Source organism: Petromyzon marinus, chromosome 41 (genome assembly GCF_048934315.1).
Source record: "Petromyzon marinus isolate PM22_M1 ecotype Great Lakes invasive population chromosome 41, UKy_Petmar_22M1.pri1.0, whole genome shotgun sequence".
NCBI classification, from domain to species: domain Eukaryota; kingdom Metazoa; phylum Chordata; class Hyperoartia; order Petromyzontiformes; family Petromyzontidae; genus Petromyzon; species Petromyzon marinus.
Window position 1 is genome coordinate 7886484 of NC_133707.1, and position 16174 is coordinate 7902657.

At 46.9% G+C, this 16174-nt stretch overlaps 1 protein-coding gene across 1 annotated transcript in view; it reads right to left on the bottom strand.

Moving 5' to 3' along the window:
- RRP12 (ribosomal RNA processing 12 homolog) overlaps positions 1-9928 on the bottom strand; it is a 32329-nt gene extending 22401 nt beyond the window's left edge. Inside the window, exons 1-11 of the mRNA XM_032969367.2 lie at positions 9674-9928; positions 7978-8207; positions 7545-7628; positions 6792-6868; positions 6322-6427; positions 5073-5189; positions 4810-4948; positions 4169-4296; positions 3117-3215; positions 2302-2393; positions 893-1004 (exon numbers count right to left, since the gene is read on the bottom strand). Of these exons, the coding sequence (XP_032825258.2) occupies positions 893-1004; positions 2302-2393; positions 3117-3215; positions 4169-4296; positions 4810-4948; positions 5073-5189; positions 6322-6427; positions 6792-6868; positions 7545-7628; positions 7978-8207; positions 9674-9812 (1323 nt within the window). The 5' untranslated portion in view covers positions 9813-9928. The remainder of the gene's footprint in view (positions 1-892; positions 1005-2301; positions 2394-3116; positions 3216-4168; positions 4297-4809; positions 4949-5072; positions 5190-6321; positions 6428-6791; positions 6869-7544; positions 7629-7977; positions 8208-9673) is intronic.
- Positions 9929-16174: the final 6246 nt, after the last annotated feature.

Consider the following 16174-nt stretch of genomic DNA (forward strand, 5'->3'; position numbering starts at 1 on the left):
ACCATGATGGTGACAATTAAATTTACTGATGGTGATAGCTATACAAATAATTTGTATGATCCAGATTACCATTATGATTAAGATGATGATGGGCAATGATGATGCAGATTACATTGATGATTCAGCTTATTACTATGATACACGTGTAGTGACTAACTCCGAGACGATAAGACTTGGAGGCACTTCTTTATTAACAAGCACCATCGGGGCTAACACTCTTAATAATTAGTCCGTCTATTGCCGGCGACGCTACTCAGTCAGGACAGTCGGTAGGCTGCCTGACTCGCGGCGCCCCGAGATGGTGAAGACGGAGACCACGACAAGGAGGAGAGTGATGAAGACGACGAGAAGGATGGTGACGAAGACTTCAGCAGCACGACGGGGGTCCCCCACTCCAACAACAGCCCCGAGGTCCCCTACAGGGGCCCCTCTTATACTCTCAGCGTGGCCTCGCTCCGACCCTGGCCATGCCCCCTTTTTAGAACCTACCAGCGGGTTCTTGGTGTGCCCCTTCTGTGACCTTTCCCCTAGATCCCCCTCTGGTGTATATCCTCGCCTGCTGACGTCAGGGCTGCCGTATGCCACAGATCCCCTTCCCCGCCAGCAGAAAGTGCTATGCTGCAACTCTATGCCACTACACATGTGTTGGCAGTGGTGCACACCCCACCACATTCGTCAATAACACTGTGGCCTTAAAATAAAACATGTAAAAAAGGTGACATTTCAGGCAATGTTCTACTCAGGGAAATTACCCGAAATGCTGCCTAGTATATATTAGTTCTTTAAAGGCCACTGTTAATGATGAATGTGTTGAGATTTGTACTATGATACAGATGACGACCATGATGTTGATGCTGATAAGATTGGAGATCGGGAGGCGAGGCCAACATACCTTGATAGCCTGGGCAGCTGCCACAGCGACCTCTGACCGGTCAGACAGCATGCAGTTCATGGAGCTGTTGACCAGTCGGGGGAGATGGCTCAGGCACAGCTTGCCATTCAGCCTAAGTAAAAGCAAACACGGAGGGACATGTGTCAGAGATGCATATGCAGTGAGTTCAACTGAGTCGCAGACATACTCTTTGGAGGCAACACATTTCTTTATACCAGCACAAAGGGGTAACTGCCCCTTCACCAGATAACAACCTCGGGTAGTGGAACACCAGGCTAACTACACCAATTACACCGTAACTAGTTACGTAACCACCAGGCTAACTACTCTAGTTACACCGTAACTAGCTACGTAACCACCAGCCTAACCACACTAAAACACTGGGAGTAGCTACAACAGACAGGACCCCAGCTTGGGTCCAGGTCCACGTGTTGGTGACTCTTCACGGACGTCGAAGGTAGATCTTCAGATGACAACAGCAACGATGAACCCCGGTCCCTCTGGGCACCCGGCTTATATCCTCCCTGGTCGTGGCTGGTTCCGGCCTTGGCCACGACCACCTTCTCAAATCCTCTAGCAGGATCTCGCCCCGACACGTGAGCACCCCTAGCCCCCCCACTTGGGGCCCCTGTGTAGACTTTACCAGTCATGTGTCCTCCGGGGTCAACCAGAGTGCCATGGCCTATAGTCACCCCATTCCATGGCTGACACTCTCACACCCCATCCTCTAGGGGTCAGCACTGCACACGGAGCGCGGTGCCACACAGTGCTCACAGAGCCCCTCTAGGGCCGGTACTACACCCACATATACGGGGTATCCGCGATGTGAGTACATCGCACGCCGTGCCTCTCCAGGGCCGGCATTACCAGTGACATCCCCGATGTCACTACACATACAAAACGCACACAAAGACCGACCGCATAGCCAAACAGAGTGATTGAAGCAGGTGCTGTTCGTGAGCAACTATTATGGGTGGGCATGAGGGGGAACTTTACGTAGCACCACCTTTGCCTTCCCAGCGTCGCTGTTTATACACCGCGCCACGTGTTTAATTTCAACCAAATCGACATAAGGGAGGCCAAACCTAACTCAAGTCAAAAGATTCAATGCACAGCACACTAACCACTATGCTGCCACTCCCTTAAACACACCACAAGCACAACAACCGCCATCCGCGACTAAGTGACGGCGACATTCATCACAGCACTGGAGCCAGGCCAGGTGCAATTTGAGGTTAAATCACGTGTCAATGGCACACTGGTGGGAGGTCATGGGATTGATCCAGGTGTCATGGGTCTGATATTACTGGCAGGCAGATGCATCCCACCTGTACTCCCTATGGCACCACAAGCACACACATGCGTCCACACACACACACCGAGTGTGAACAGAGTGGAGTTGCACTCACCGAGCCAGATTGACGTGTGCACTCTCCATCACAGCCAACCAGGCCAGCATGGGCTGCACGTCATTCATGCTTGGCAGGTAATCGTACAGAGCCTGTGTTGCAAAAAAAAAAACGCCAAGGGGTGCCCCCACGGTTAGCATCGTCGAGGCACTCTGTTTTCGTGTTGTCCGGCATGATTTCTGAGGTTTCCCTCCACAGGCTGATAGCTACTTCAGGAACTGAATTCAGAAAGTTCCCAGCATGTGTAGAGAAAAGTCTCCAGTTCGGTCTCCCGGTGCGGCAATTGACAAAATGGTGCAAGTTTCCGACCGCCTCTGTTCACCCAAAAGTATAAAACTTTTTATTTTACCAGGTAAGGTCCACTGAACCATAATGCTCTTTTTTCATAAACAACATGGACACAAATGATAGCTCAACGTAGTGGCTTAATGTGGAAATTTATAGCGGCCAAATACTCTAAACGTATGTTTCTAAATGTGGATGGAAAATCCAGAGAACACGGAGAAAAATCCACGCTGTCACAGGGAGAACATGCACACTCCAAATATACAAGCATCAGGGTCAGGACTGAACCATGTCAATGGAACAGCATGTTGTGTGTGGTGGGGTACAGTGTGCGTACTACCCCCCGCCTTCCCAAGAAATCTTGACCTGCACAGAATAGGCACAAATACCGTCTTAAGAGGGGGCACTCTCTAGCACTTCCTTAAGTGGAGACCCTTCCGCCAGCAGTCGCACGAGCACAAGCAAATTGTAGGGCTGCACCTTTACCTGTTTTGTTTGTATGGCGTGAGTGTGCAGCGAGAGGAGGTTACCGTGATGAGCTGTGCGTTGAGCTCCGCGGGAAGCGTGTGCTGCTTGGGCTGCGCTGCGAACAGCGCGTGCAACGCCTGCATGCCGCGTGCAGTCACCAGCTGCTCACGGCGTGCACAACACACGGCAACAAATGTACAGACACACGCAAGTAGACGCTTACACTCGTACAAAGACAAATATCCCCCCCTTATAGCCTTAGCAGACTGTTGGGACAAGTGTAGTTCAAGAGCACGTCTGAAGGCAAGCGCAGAACATGAGGGGGAGTTTTGTCGCCTGCACCACTCCCATATGCCTTTGTATCCCCAATGCTGATGTTTATACACCACACCAGGAACTCACTTATGGTTAAGTAGACCTAGAGGAAGCCCAGGACCAGTTCAAAGTCACCACTTTTATTGGTCATTAGCAGGACTTGAACTCGGGGCGCCAGATTCATAACGCAGTACGTGCTAACCACTTTGCCACGGCTCCCCACAATGTGCATACACAAGACACAGATCCCCTGTATAGCCTTAACAGACTATTGGGGCAAGTGCTGTTAGCGAGTTGCTAACAGCATGGCACACAAGGGGGTGGGTGGCCAGCAGCACGCCCGGCCGCCTCCGTCTCCCTAGTCGCGATTTTTACACACTGCACCAGGTATTCATTTGAGGCCGAGTCGACATAGGGGAGGCCTAGAACCGGCTCAGATAATCGTCACCAGTGTTGGCCGTGAGCAGGAATCGAACTCGGGTTGCCAGGGTTCGTAGCGCAGCGCGCTAACCGCTACACTACCGCTCCCTCAACCCACACAGGCACACACAGATTATTATATACCATTGTGATGTTCATGGAAACCCTTCATAATTTATCCAATAGCGACTATACATTCCGTGGGCAGAGCAAATACATTCAAAAGTTCAAACGTATTTGAAAAGCGTTCATGAAAAAAAAGAACAATGCGGGCTGAGCCCACTTGCCCCGGTTCATGAACTGGGCCGGCTCACTTCCCAGTGGCCGTGGGACCAGAGCGGTGGGCGGTAACGGCAGAGTCGCCAAGCGTCCCACTCACCACGTGGCCCAACGCGAGCATGCGCAGCACGCTCTCGCAGCACGCCTTGAGGCTCTGCGTGGGCAGGCAGGGCACCACCTCCTTCAGCAGGCCTAGCACGTGAAGCGTGGCTGTCGCGTCGCCCGTCCCTAGCAGGGGTTTAGGCACAAAAGAGGCAGCGTTCATTTAAAGGTCAATGACTGCAACGAGTGGATGCAGATTGTTAAAAAGACGATTGATGACGACAACCCCACCCCCCCCCCCCCCACCCTATTGCGATATGTACGAGTTGGAATGAAGATGCAGACTAAACTAATTTAGTTAAGCTATTAACAGTGATCGGTTTCTCATTCGATATTTTTTGGAACACTGCTAAGCTGGCTTTGGATTGAGATTATTATCATCATGAGGCACTACCACTCGATGTAAAAGGTCCACCCTATCCATAATAAACCGATTTTATTGTATCCTATATATTCATATCATCTCGTGATTCTTCAGTATCTTTAAGACAATCAATACAAGGCTAGATGGGGATTGTGGTGCTAAACTAATCCACCGAACAGCGTTCCAGACTGTTCTGGATGATATTATGCAGTAGTTATTAGATAGCAGTGCACCGAGGAAGACAAAAACACAGGAGGCGACCCTCGTCCACACACCGCCGTTCTCCTCGATCTCGCGCACGCAGAACTTGGCGGTGCTTGGAGCGGCTGGGTGGTGGGGAGGAGCTTCATCTGCGAACATGAACTCCGAGCCCCTGATCACAGCGCTCACAGCCTGCTGGCCAGCCCGCCGCACCTGTGCAAGAGAAGAGGTTACCGTGATGAGAGAAAGTACGCACCCCATAAGCACACATGTATACACCCACGTACAGACGGCGATACCCGGACACATAAACAGTCACACACATACACACATTCACCTTGGGCTTGGTGTGCGTCGCGAAGCTGAGTAGGGCGTGGAACGTGTTCATAGTGGAGGCATCGGCCCAGACGGAGAGGTCCTGCTTCCTTAGCAGCACGGCCGTGCATGACAAAATCTAAGCAAATAAAGAAAATAAATATTATTATTCACAGAGGTGGAGTGGTCCGTAATAGAGGTTTTCTTGGGTTAGATCGCGAAAATATATAAATGTGTCGTTACAACCCGCCACAGCCAACTAGTAAGGGTTGTCACGTAAACAGAAAATGCCAATTTGTCACTAGTACAGCACACCGGTGTGTTGGAGAGCCAAGCCACAACATTTACAATCTGAGTACGCCGTTTCGCCAGTAATTACAACTAGCTTCATCAGGCGACAGCCAGATTTGAGAAGTCCACCTGTTTCGTTCCTTAGAGGCGCTCTTGCGCAAAGTGGGGGGGGGGGATTACGGAGGCCACGTACATTACGCATGTGTATTACGCGCACCCTTTGATCTTGTCCTTCCTGTCTATTGTGTGTATTAAAATAGCCGTACCAACGGTAATCCCTATTGAAGTAAAGGGCTCACAATACACATGCATAATATACGTTGACTCGTGATCCACCCCCCACTTTGCGCAAGAGCGCAGAGGCGTGGTCACCTCATCTACGCCTCTATATAAGGAAGGAAACAGTTAAGACCACTCCACAAATCTGGCTGTCGCCTGATGAAGCTAGTTGTAATTACTGGCGAAACGTCGTACTCAGACTGTAAATGTTGTGGCTTGGCTCTCCAACACACAACCGGTGAGCTGTACTAGTGACGAATTGGCACGTTCTGTTTACGTGACAACCCTTAGTGTCGGGTGGTGGCGGGTTTTCACGACACATGTATATATTTACACGATCTAACCCAAAAAAAGACTCTATTATGGATGATATTGGTCGCGAAAGCCTACGTATTGAAGGTGGAGTGGTGATGCATTGATTAGTGCACCGTGCTATGAACCCGGCAACCTGGGTTTGATTTCCGAACATCAGTGGCGAGTGGAAAGTGAACGTGTCCTAGTGCCCACCTTCACCAACCCGCATCGACCAGTGGGAAAATTGCGGTCAAATAACTCGCACGAACCACAGGGTTGGGCGGAGGCCCTCATCCAACTGAGCAGTGACTATAAAAAAGGTCTGCACATGTACATGACGTAGTGAAGGCCCATGCTAGATATTTGAGGACCGAGCACTGGAGAGAACGCAGGCGGATGGGACTCACCCAGCGGAGCACAGTGCTGGTTGCCGAGTTGGTGTGAGTCGACATGAGGTCGACAAACACCTTGGAGATGTCGGAGAACTTCTTCTTCAGCACCGAGGAAGGGACTCTGCACACACAAACACGCATGGGCAAAGGAGCGATACGTGAAGCTCGACGCTCAATATGAGGTCACGTCGTGAGGTGGTCGGACTATTGCTCAGGGGGGAGCCGATGCTGTGTTGGCACACTACACCAGCACAGCTCCGAGGCTTGAACCGAGTTTCATCTACACCGTGATGAAAATGGGTTAACTTTACAACCTAGGTTTTCGCAGCAACTCGTAATTCAGGGACATGGAGTAGCATTTAATGTGTAAGCATTGCACGATGTTGCTGCTGCTGCTACTCTCAAAAGCAGCATCGTTAATCAGCCACTTGGCCGGGTCACTCGAGTGCGAGTAGTGGGCTCTCCGTGTCGGCTGCATAGCTCACCTCTTGATGACCATGTTGAGGAGATAAGCAACAGCTGCCAAGGATTCTTCGCTCTCGATCGTCTCCAGAGCGGTCATCTGGCAACAGAGAAGCATTTCAGAGAAATAGCTGAAGAGAAGTCTTGCCCGGGATGTGGTCCGGTGCCTCAAGTGCCATTAATTGCTGTGTATGGGATATTAGATTTGAGTCTTGGCATCTGCCTGTGAACGGAGTTCTTAAGTGTAGACAGTAGATGGTCTCTGCCCAGTTCAGAATCTTGACTTCCACATACAGGAATCCGATGAGCTATAAAGCTCTTTTTCACAGATGTTAAGTAGGGGTGGGTCAGAAAGTTACAACAAACAATACAAAAACACGAGAGGAGTCAACGACTGTACAAAAAATGTAAATATGATTTTTTCAATTCAGGTGAATTATCCCAACATTAATCAGACCATGAAAGCAGTGAAGTAGCTTTCAGGTGTGTAGGGGGTGCAAATGCACTGGGCCTCAAGGGCTGGATGGGCTCAAGAGTTGTGTTAAACAGACAGGGCAGAAATTCGAAAGGAGACCCCATTTAATCCCTTGCAAACAAGCCAATGCCAGCCATTATTGGTCAATGGATGAAAGCACACCCTTCATGAACATTTTTTGTTAATTGTCATGGAGTAAAATATGATTTTAAAAGATCTGTAATGAATATGGAACTTCACAGTCACAGATTTAACTGCCACCTACACAGTGTTTTATATCTTGCCAAGGCGAAGTACTCACAAATGCCGCAAAGTACTCTGTCTCGGTCTCGGTGCCTCCCTTTGAGCGAATCACTTCCGTAACGGCAGCCAACACAGCACAGATCTGGTGGAAAGAGAAACAAGCAGTGGATTAATCATTGGCTGATAATGATGAAAACCCAGTACTTGTATCACAAGCGTCGCCTCACTACTGGATGAAGGGCACCCCATGCCGTTAACATCCTGCAATGCCACACTCCCATTTTGCTCATGCGGCACATTCTCTGTTCTCCTTTAGAGTCCATTCTGTAAGACATCACCTCTATTCTTGTTCATTCGTGCAGGGTAAATTCCAAAAGCCTCGCTTTCGCTGACACACTATTTGTTTCAACACCTTATACATCCAAATAATATATTAATGTGTGTGGTCCACATTCACGCAGCACACAATCATACAGCCGCGACAAGGGCACCTCCTTGTGCGCTGCCGAGCTGGACTGCCAGTAGCGTTGCACGCGGCCAAACGTGGCGTTGGTGATGTCGGAGAGGCCGCTCAGGAAGGTTCCAGCCGTCCGCTCGCTGGCGGCATCCTGGGCCGGCCCCACTGTCGGCGTCCGCTCGCTCGCCGGCCCAGCAGACGTCGTGGGGTCGCTCTGAATGTCATCGTGCAAGCGCAGCGAAGCCACGGTGAGGTCGCTCTTGCCTGCGGGTGCACACACCAGCCGAGAGGAACAACAAATATTTAGCTTCACACACTCTAGGGGTAAGTGCCGTTAGGAAGCAAATACTAATGCTGATTAGGAGGTGGCCGGGCACACTGAGATCTTTAGTTCGAGTCGAGGCAGACGCCCATGCTTAAACCGAGTTCTCAAGCGTTGCGAGTTGATGAGATCAGCTCGGTCACCAACTACTGCACAAAAAACCCACGAAACTCAATTTGTGCTCAGCACTTAATTTGGCTATATTCGAGCACGTGGTTAAAACTATTGGCTCGACTCCCATGCGACGAACATTACTCTCGATGGGAAGTGCTGCCGCCTTCCGATTGAACGAGAGTTCACGTGTAGGTCTTGTCTCAAGAAGTAGCTTTGCGATATCAACTTCTGTGGGCTGTTCTAACACGAAGGGGTTCAACTGCTCAGCGATCGTTTTAAGTAATTACTTTTGATTATGAAATTACGCAGATAACACAAAAAACGATAACAGTACGAGACGAAAATGGTTATTTTCCTGATACTGTACAAATCATGTCCAAGAATCGCTGGGGGGATGTGAATCATTACAAACTTTACTTATCATTTGGTCACATTTTGCATATAACCACACAATCACAAACATTACTCCTTTAATACCAGTTGCAAAATAGTCTATTGTTTGAACGGTTTTGTATAAAACCAAAGGAAATATATGTATGTTTAACTTCTTTCGCGCGGTACTTAGCCAAACGTGCTAATCGGATGTGCGGTGAAAGAACGAAGTAAACACAAAAAGCAGTTCCAAATTAATGCTTTTTCAATATTTCAGAGTACTTTGATCGCATCTCAAACATAGCGTTCCACTCATCTAGTCGAGACCCCGTGGCAATTGTTTATGCGGCACAAGATCTACATCAATGTGTTCACACATGTAGCCCTTTGCCAATCCACTGTTGGATGAAGCCATCCCAACGCCGCCATATCCATCGTGGGGGGTAGTTTGAGCCACACACCATCATCACCACGCTTCTCATTGCAGGGTTAAGGTGCCCAGGCCCGGTTCAGGCGATCTCTTTCCACTGCGACCTGCGGCCAGGAACCGCATTCACGTAGCCGGATTTAGCGACACCGTGCGCGAACTTATACAATGGCTAACGAAAATGTAGAAACTTCACAGTACAGATTGGTTCACATATCAGCACTTAAGTTGGGCTTCATAAACAGCATGTACTACACAAGTATTTACAGAATTAAATAATTTACGTTTTTTAACGTTAGCGGTAAAACAAAACAAATATTTAGACTATTTACAAATCCAACTCGTGTTCCAACAAGAGCCAGATCACGTGTATCAAAAATTTAGCCGCTGAGGCCTACTCAGATCATACAAATCTTACGCCTTTCCTTGCGAATTGCAACGAAAGTCGGGCGGAGCAGCCGGGCGATGCCAAGCCAAAACCCATCGGCCTCGTACCTTTGCTGCGACCGTAAAAGCGACTGCGGGCGGCATCGCGATGTCGGCTCGTGGCGGGGTTGCTACTGCTGCTCTGTCCCTTCTTCCAGCGAGGTACTTTGCTGCTCACGCCCGCCTTGAGTTTGCCGTGTCTCGCCATGGCTCCCCCACACGTGGGACTACAGGGAAATCGCGTTTGCGGCAGTAGATGTCGTAAAGGAAGATTAAAAAGTAGGCGTGGTCTAGACGATGGTTTGCTTTACGGCAGTCGTGAAGCTTTGCGGCACCACTCTGCCCTATTTTTAAAAATACAGAATCCGAATATTATTGGTTCTTGCGGTAAAGTCACGTAGAAGGGAAACAATAAAATAAATAATAATTGCTTTATTTTATTATAAAGTCACGTAGAAGGGAAACAATAAAATAAGTAATAATTGCTTTCTTTTATTATTTTATTGTTTCCCTTCTACGTGACTTTACCGAAAGAACCAATAATATGAATCCCTGCAGTCACGAAAGCTTTAAATCAAAACAGAATCAGAGTGTTTATATTGCAGGAAGAATCCGATGAGCTATAAAGCTCCTTTTTCACAATGTCACATTGTCGCCATGTGGGTCAGGTCGATTGGACCGACCGGTTAACCCCCGTGAGAGCGCAAGAGACCACAAGATTGTGGTTTAATTTGCAAGGATTAACTATTATTCGATTCATTTGTTGATTAATTTTTTTTTGCGTTTGTGGTTTGTGTCGAATATTTCAGAGTTGTGGATCTATGTACATTTGTATATTCTTGGTTCTTTCGGTAAAGTCACGTAGAAGGGAAACAATTAAATAATGAAAATATAAAAAACATTTTATTATTTAAAATAATAAAATATTGTTTTATATTTTTATTTTGAATATTAAAATATTGTTTTATATTTTTATTATTTTTTTGTTTCCCTTCTACGTGACTTTACCGAAAGAACCAAGAATATGAATCCCTGCAGTCACGAAAGCTTTAAATCAAAATACATTTGTAAAGTTTAAGTACACATCGCTTACTAAGGGGCCGTCCATAAATGACGTCACGCACCTAGGGGGGGGGGGGTCAGACATTTGTGACGATGTGTGACGAGGGGGGGGTTTGAGAAATGTGACGTCACATCAAAATGCGCAACTTTAAATAAATATTGAATTGTTATAACCACACTAATTGTTATGACAACACTCCTACAATATCAGAGTGCAGCGCCACATTAAATACGCACTACAATGACGATATTTTAAATCGATTTGAAGCGTCTTTTATTTTCAAAATGGAAATATCGTTTTGGGGTGAGGGAGCAGAGCTTTGTGACGTCATATTTGAGGGGGGTCTGACTTTTTGTTACGCCGTGTGACGAGGCGGGGGGGTCAAAAATCGTCCAAAATCGCGTGACGTCATTTATAGACGGCCCCCTAAACCACCCAATTCCATCGATTGTCTAGAGCAGGGGTGTCCAAACTTTTTTTCCCGAGTGCCACATACAGAAAAATATACGAAGGACTGGGCCACTCACTAGAGGTGAGGTATACTGCCTCACTTCTCATGCACTAATATTGGCAAAATCAATCAAATGCAGGTAAATTACGTTTAATAATTGAACATGTTTGAAGAAAAAAAGCCTCCATCATAGCTCTCCATTAGTAGATTTTCATTTTATTTTTTACAAAAAGGTTGGCAGGTCATTCTCTCAGTGACAGCCTCAGATTGGTTCTTAGGGTGCTGATCCCCCTTCATTGTCCTGTATGAAGGGAGAGACAAGAAGAGAAATAGGGGATGTGGATATTTCAAGCTTATTACACAAATAAATTATTGGGCTTGTTAACACATAAACTAACGTTTGTTAAAAAATTGTCATCAACTTTAATTGACTGAATTTATTAAGTAATTGTGCTTATTAACAAATGAAAACTGTGTGTATATTTTTATCTCACCTGTAATGGGAAGAATGTTGCGCTCAGTGGGAGCAGTGATGCTGCGCTTTGGTCTGAAGGATAGCTGGCAGGTCAGGAGTAAGTTTGGTGGTTGAGATGCGAAGGACGTCACGGAGATGGCTGTCGGTCGTTCTGGTTCTCAGCCTGCTTTTGTTCAGCGTTAACAGAGAGAATGTCTGCTCACGGATGTATGTTGAGCCGAACAGACTCATAATTCGTTTTGCGTGGCGTCTCATCAGAGGAAACTTGGCCTTTTCCAAGCTCCGGTAGAAGTCAGGTAGGGAGAGAAGCTGATGCTGAGTCTTGAGAGAATCATCACACTGAATTTCGATCAGTTCTAATTGCAGACTCTCCTCCACTTCTTTTGCATCCATTGAAAACGGACCCGCAAATAGTGTGATTTCCTTCTCAATGACAGAAAAATCTTGGAAGCGCTGACTGAATTCTGTCATGAGAGATGTGATCACAGACACATATTCTCCCATTTTTGCAGAGAGCTTGGCATTTTGAAATGCGCATTTGATTTTGGTCAGCGTGGGGAAGTGCGCTACATTGAAGTTGCGCAGTTGTGACTCGAAGAGACGGAGCTTCGCACGGAATGCTTTCATGTGCGCATACAGCTGTGGTACCAGCTGCTCTTTGCCTTGTAGTCTCTTGTTCAGGGTGTTGAGATGTTCAGTGAGATCAACTAAAAAAGCCAGGTCTGCCAACCATAAAGGGTCACTGATCTCATGGAGAGGTCTGCCCTTTTCTTTGAAAAACTTGTCGATATTTGATCTCAGGGAATAAAACCGCTGCAGCACGGAGCCGCGACTGGGCCAGCGCACTTCAGAATGGTAGAGTAGGTCCCCGTATGCAGCATCGACATCAGAGAGGAACGCTGAGAAATTATCTGTGGTAAAGCCCTCGTGCCCGAATTATGTTGACAGTTTTCACAACTGTGTTCATCACATCGTCAAGCTGGATTATCTTGGCACAGAGGGCTTCTTGGTGGATGATACAGTGCATTTTGACAGCCTCACCTCCGCTCTCCCGCACCTTGGCACTCACTGTAGAGGCCTGTCATTGCTGGAGCCCCATCCGTTGTAATTCCATACAGCTTGTCCCATTTAAGTCCAGCCTGGTCAATTGCATCTGACACAGCTTCAAACATGTCCTTCCCAATAATAAAGTATTAAAGCTTTCGTGACTGCATAAAATTACTCATTGGTTTTTTCGGTAAAGTCACGCATGTAGAAATACAATAAAATTATATGAAAACAAAAAACAATCACGACGTTTCAATCACAACGCAAGCGATCTTCATCAGGTGTCAAGAACAAATCACGGAGGTAAATACAACAAAAAGATGAGAGACGAGAATTCAACAAACCTGAAAAAACAATATGTGAAGCACATCCAGTCAGGCCAACAACACAGTCAGACACTTCCTGGCGGACCACGAATTTCAGAGAGTGTTAAATTTCGTGTTCAACCTTTGGATTGCACATACCAGCATAGATAGAATGAAAAATACGAGGTACATGGTCAGTAGAAATACATATACAAGTCCACCAAGAGGTAAGGAGGGAGGAAAGACGGACAGGGAGGCAGAGAGAGACGGGGGGGGGATGAACAGAAGCTTAAATAGGAAATAAGGTTGGAGAGGGGGAGGGGCCAGAGCGAGAGCGGCAGCTCAAACACGCACATCTTACACATACAAAACGTCAGCTCAAACACGCACATATTACACATACAAAACGTCAGCTCAAAAAAGGACCACCTCTTGTAAATACAAAACGGCAGCTCAAAAAATGACCACCTCTTGTAAATACAAAACGGCAGCTCAAAAAAGGGCACATCTTACACATAATTACAACGGTAACTTACATACGTGACTTTACCGAAAAAAACAATGAGTAATTTTATGCAGTCATGAAAGCTTTAATACTTTATTATCACACTTCTACGGGGAAGTTGTTGTCCCCACTAGACTCTGAAGATTGAGCAGTTCCTCCATAATGCAAAAATTATCATCAACTTCCCGCATACAAATTTACAGCTGTGCAGTGTTCGTAGCTTCTGTGCTCTCATCACATGCAATCGAGTAAAAATCGAAAGCACAAGCTTTATCTGACACTTGCTGTTTCAAGTGAGCCGACAAGTCTTCAATTCGCCGCACAACCGTATTTCTGGACATACTAACATCGTTGAAATCCTGCATTTTCTCCGGGCACATTATTCCCACGACTTTAGTGAGGCACTGTTTGATGAAGTCACCGTCTGAGAAAGGTTTCCCGTGTAGGGGCAATGAGTCGAGCTACTTCATAACTGGCCATTGTTGCATTTTCTTGAGCTTTGTTAGCACGGAAAAAAAAAACCCTGCTGCTGCGTTAGCAGGCTAGCTGCCATTTTCTTTACCTTCTCTCTCCGCTCGGCGCCAGTGTAGGACGTGAAGGTCTGATGTTTCGTTTCATAATGCCGTCGTACATTGTACTCTTTCATCACGGCAACACTCTCATTACAAATCAAACAAACACACTTCCCCTTGGTTTCTATGAAAAAAAATATCCATTTTTCCACCGAGCCTGAAATTTTCTGCACTCGCTTGCAATCTTGCGTCTCTTCGGTTCCGGCATTTCTGGTGACCCTGAGCAAATTTTTTCTTCGATTGCTTGCTTTGTGGAGACGCTGCCTTGTTCAAGACAATAGCGCCACCTAGTTTTTTAAACTAAGAAGAGCAATACAGTGGGCCATAATCCATTACATTTTTAGACTTTGATACGGGCCAATAAAAAATGGATGGCGGGCCGCAGTTGGCCCGCGGACCGTAGTTTGGACACCCCTGGTCTAGAGTTTAAACTGTAGACTCTGGGCAAATATAATCTTACAAGCTTGTTTGCTCGTCCTAGGACGGAAGCTGTAATATTTACGAAAAAATTTAGCAGAGTTACATTGTATCTCGTGTAAATTTAATGGCAGTGAATCTTGCACAAAAACTATGTCATAAAACACCTCACTTCATCTTGGAAAATCACCGAGAAATGTCTATTTTAACATAATGTAGAAGCATATATTAGACTTACCTTTTGTCTCAAGTGCTGAAGAAATAAATAAACACACCAAACTCATACTCTTTGGTTCTTTCGGTAAAGTCACGTAGGTATAAAATAAATTAAATCACGACGTTTCGGGCGCAACACAAGCGTCCGTCATCAGGTAGGGCAACCACAGCAAGAAACAATTGCTGAAGTGGGCAACAGAGGTGCTTGTATCAAGAGGCTATATAGGTAAGAGAGGGGGGGGTGGGGGTGCGGGGTAGGGGGAATGGGGGGCTGCAAGCACGAGAACGCCGGGGCTGGGACGTAAGAGGGGCTGGGAGTAGGAAGCTGCAGAAAACTGGAGATGCGGATATGAAGGCAAACTATAAAGCAGTTAAGGTTCTACCTGGTTAATAACATCCTTCCAATGATTGCTCAATTTGTATCCATCTTCTCGGTTGAAGTTACGTCTATGTTGATATATCTAGGTGGCTTCATGAACAAACCTTTGATAGCAGCCCGAAGGTTTGCAGAGCACCTTGGTCTCGGGAAATAAACAATATCATGAGAGCCCGCAGCGTTATAGCAATGGTCAGCCACGGCGGAGGTATTAGTCCTGCCGTGTTTCAGATCTGCCTTGTGCTCGCGAGCACGGTCCGAGACATGTCGTTTCGTTTCCCCAATGTAACAGCCACCACAGGAGCAACTTAGTTTGTAGACTCCAGGATATTGCATGTCAGGAATGACATCCTTCACAGATGGGATTAGATCACGGATTTTGTGTACTGTTCTGAATCGGACCTGGATCTTGTGTTTGTTTAAGATTTGGGAAATCTTTTTTGGTAACGCCTGCTTTGTATGGTGACGTGATGGTTTTGTTCGGCGTATCAGGGGGTTGTTTCTCCATGGTTGAAGAAACAGCTTTGCGGATAATGTGGTCCGCATTATCCGCCGTGCCCTTTGTGTGTTCGCAGGTGCGACCGCTACTCAGTTCATTCTTGGGTACAAGTCCACTGGACACGGTGATGGTGTTACCGGTTTGTGACTTTCGGAACCGGTAAATTATTCTTACCGGGTTGTCATTGAACAAGCCTCGTATATTCTACACACCCCGGTAGCCGAGTCACAGCACACCTGCTTTCTGTGTATATACATTGTGTATACCCTTCATAGGAATCTCCCTTGGTGCAATGGTTAACATAATGGACCTGCAATCCAGAGGTCATCGGTTCTATTCCCCGGCGCGCTCGTTGGAAACAATGGTTACGTTTCTTAACCCCCCCCATCACCCTGTCAACTTAGGAGCATAAATGGGCACATCACAGTCAATCGGCATGTTGCAAGTGGTGTGCGGTAAAGTGTGGGTACTCTCACCTCTTCCACAATGTCTGGTCATAGTGGAAGAGTTAGCCATAAATACCCTCTAGTGGAGGCCCTTGTTGTCACAAGGGCAGTGGCATGAACAAAGGCTACACCTTTACCTTTTAACGGACATGCCTCATGATGATATGACAAACATTGCACACAAATATGCTCCACATT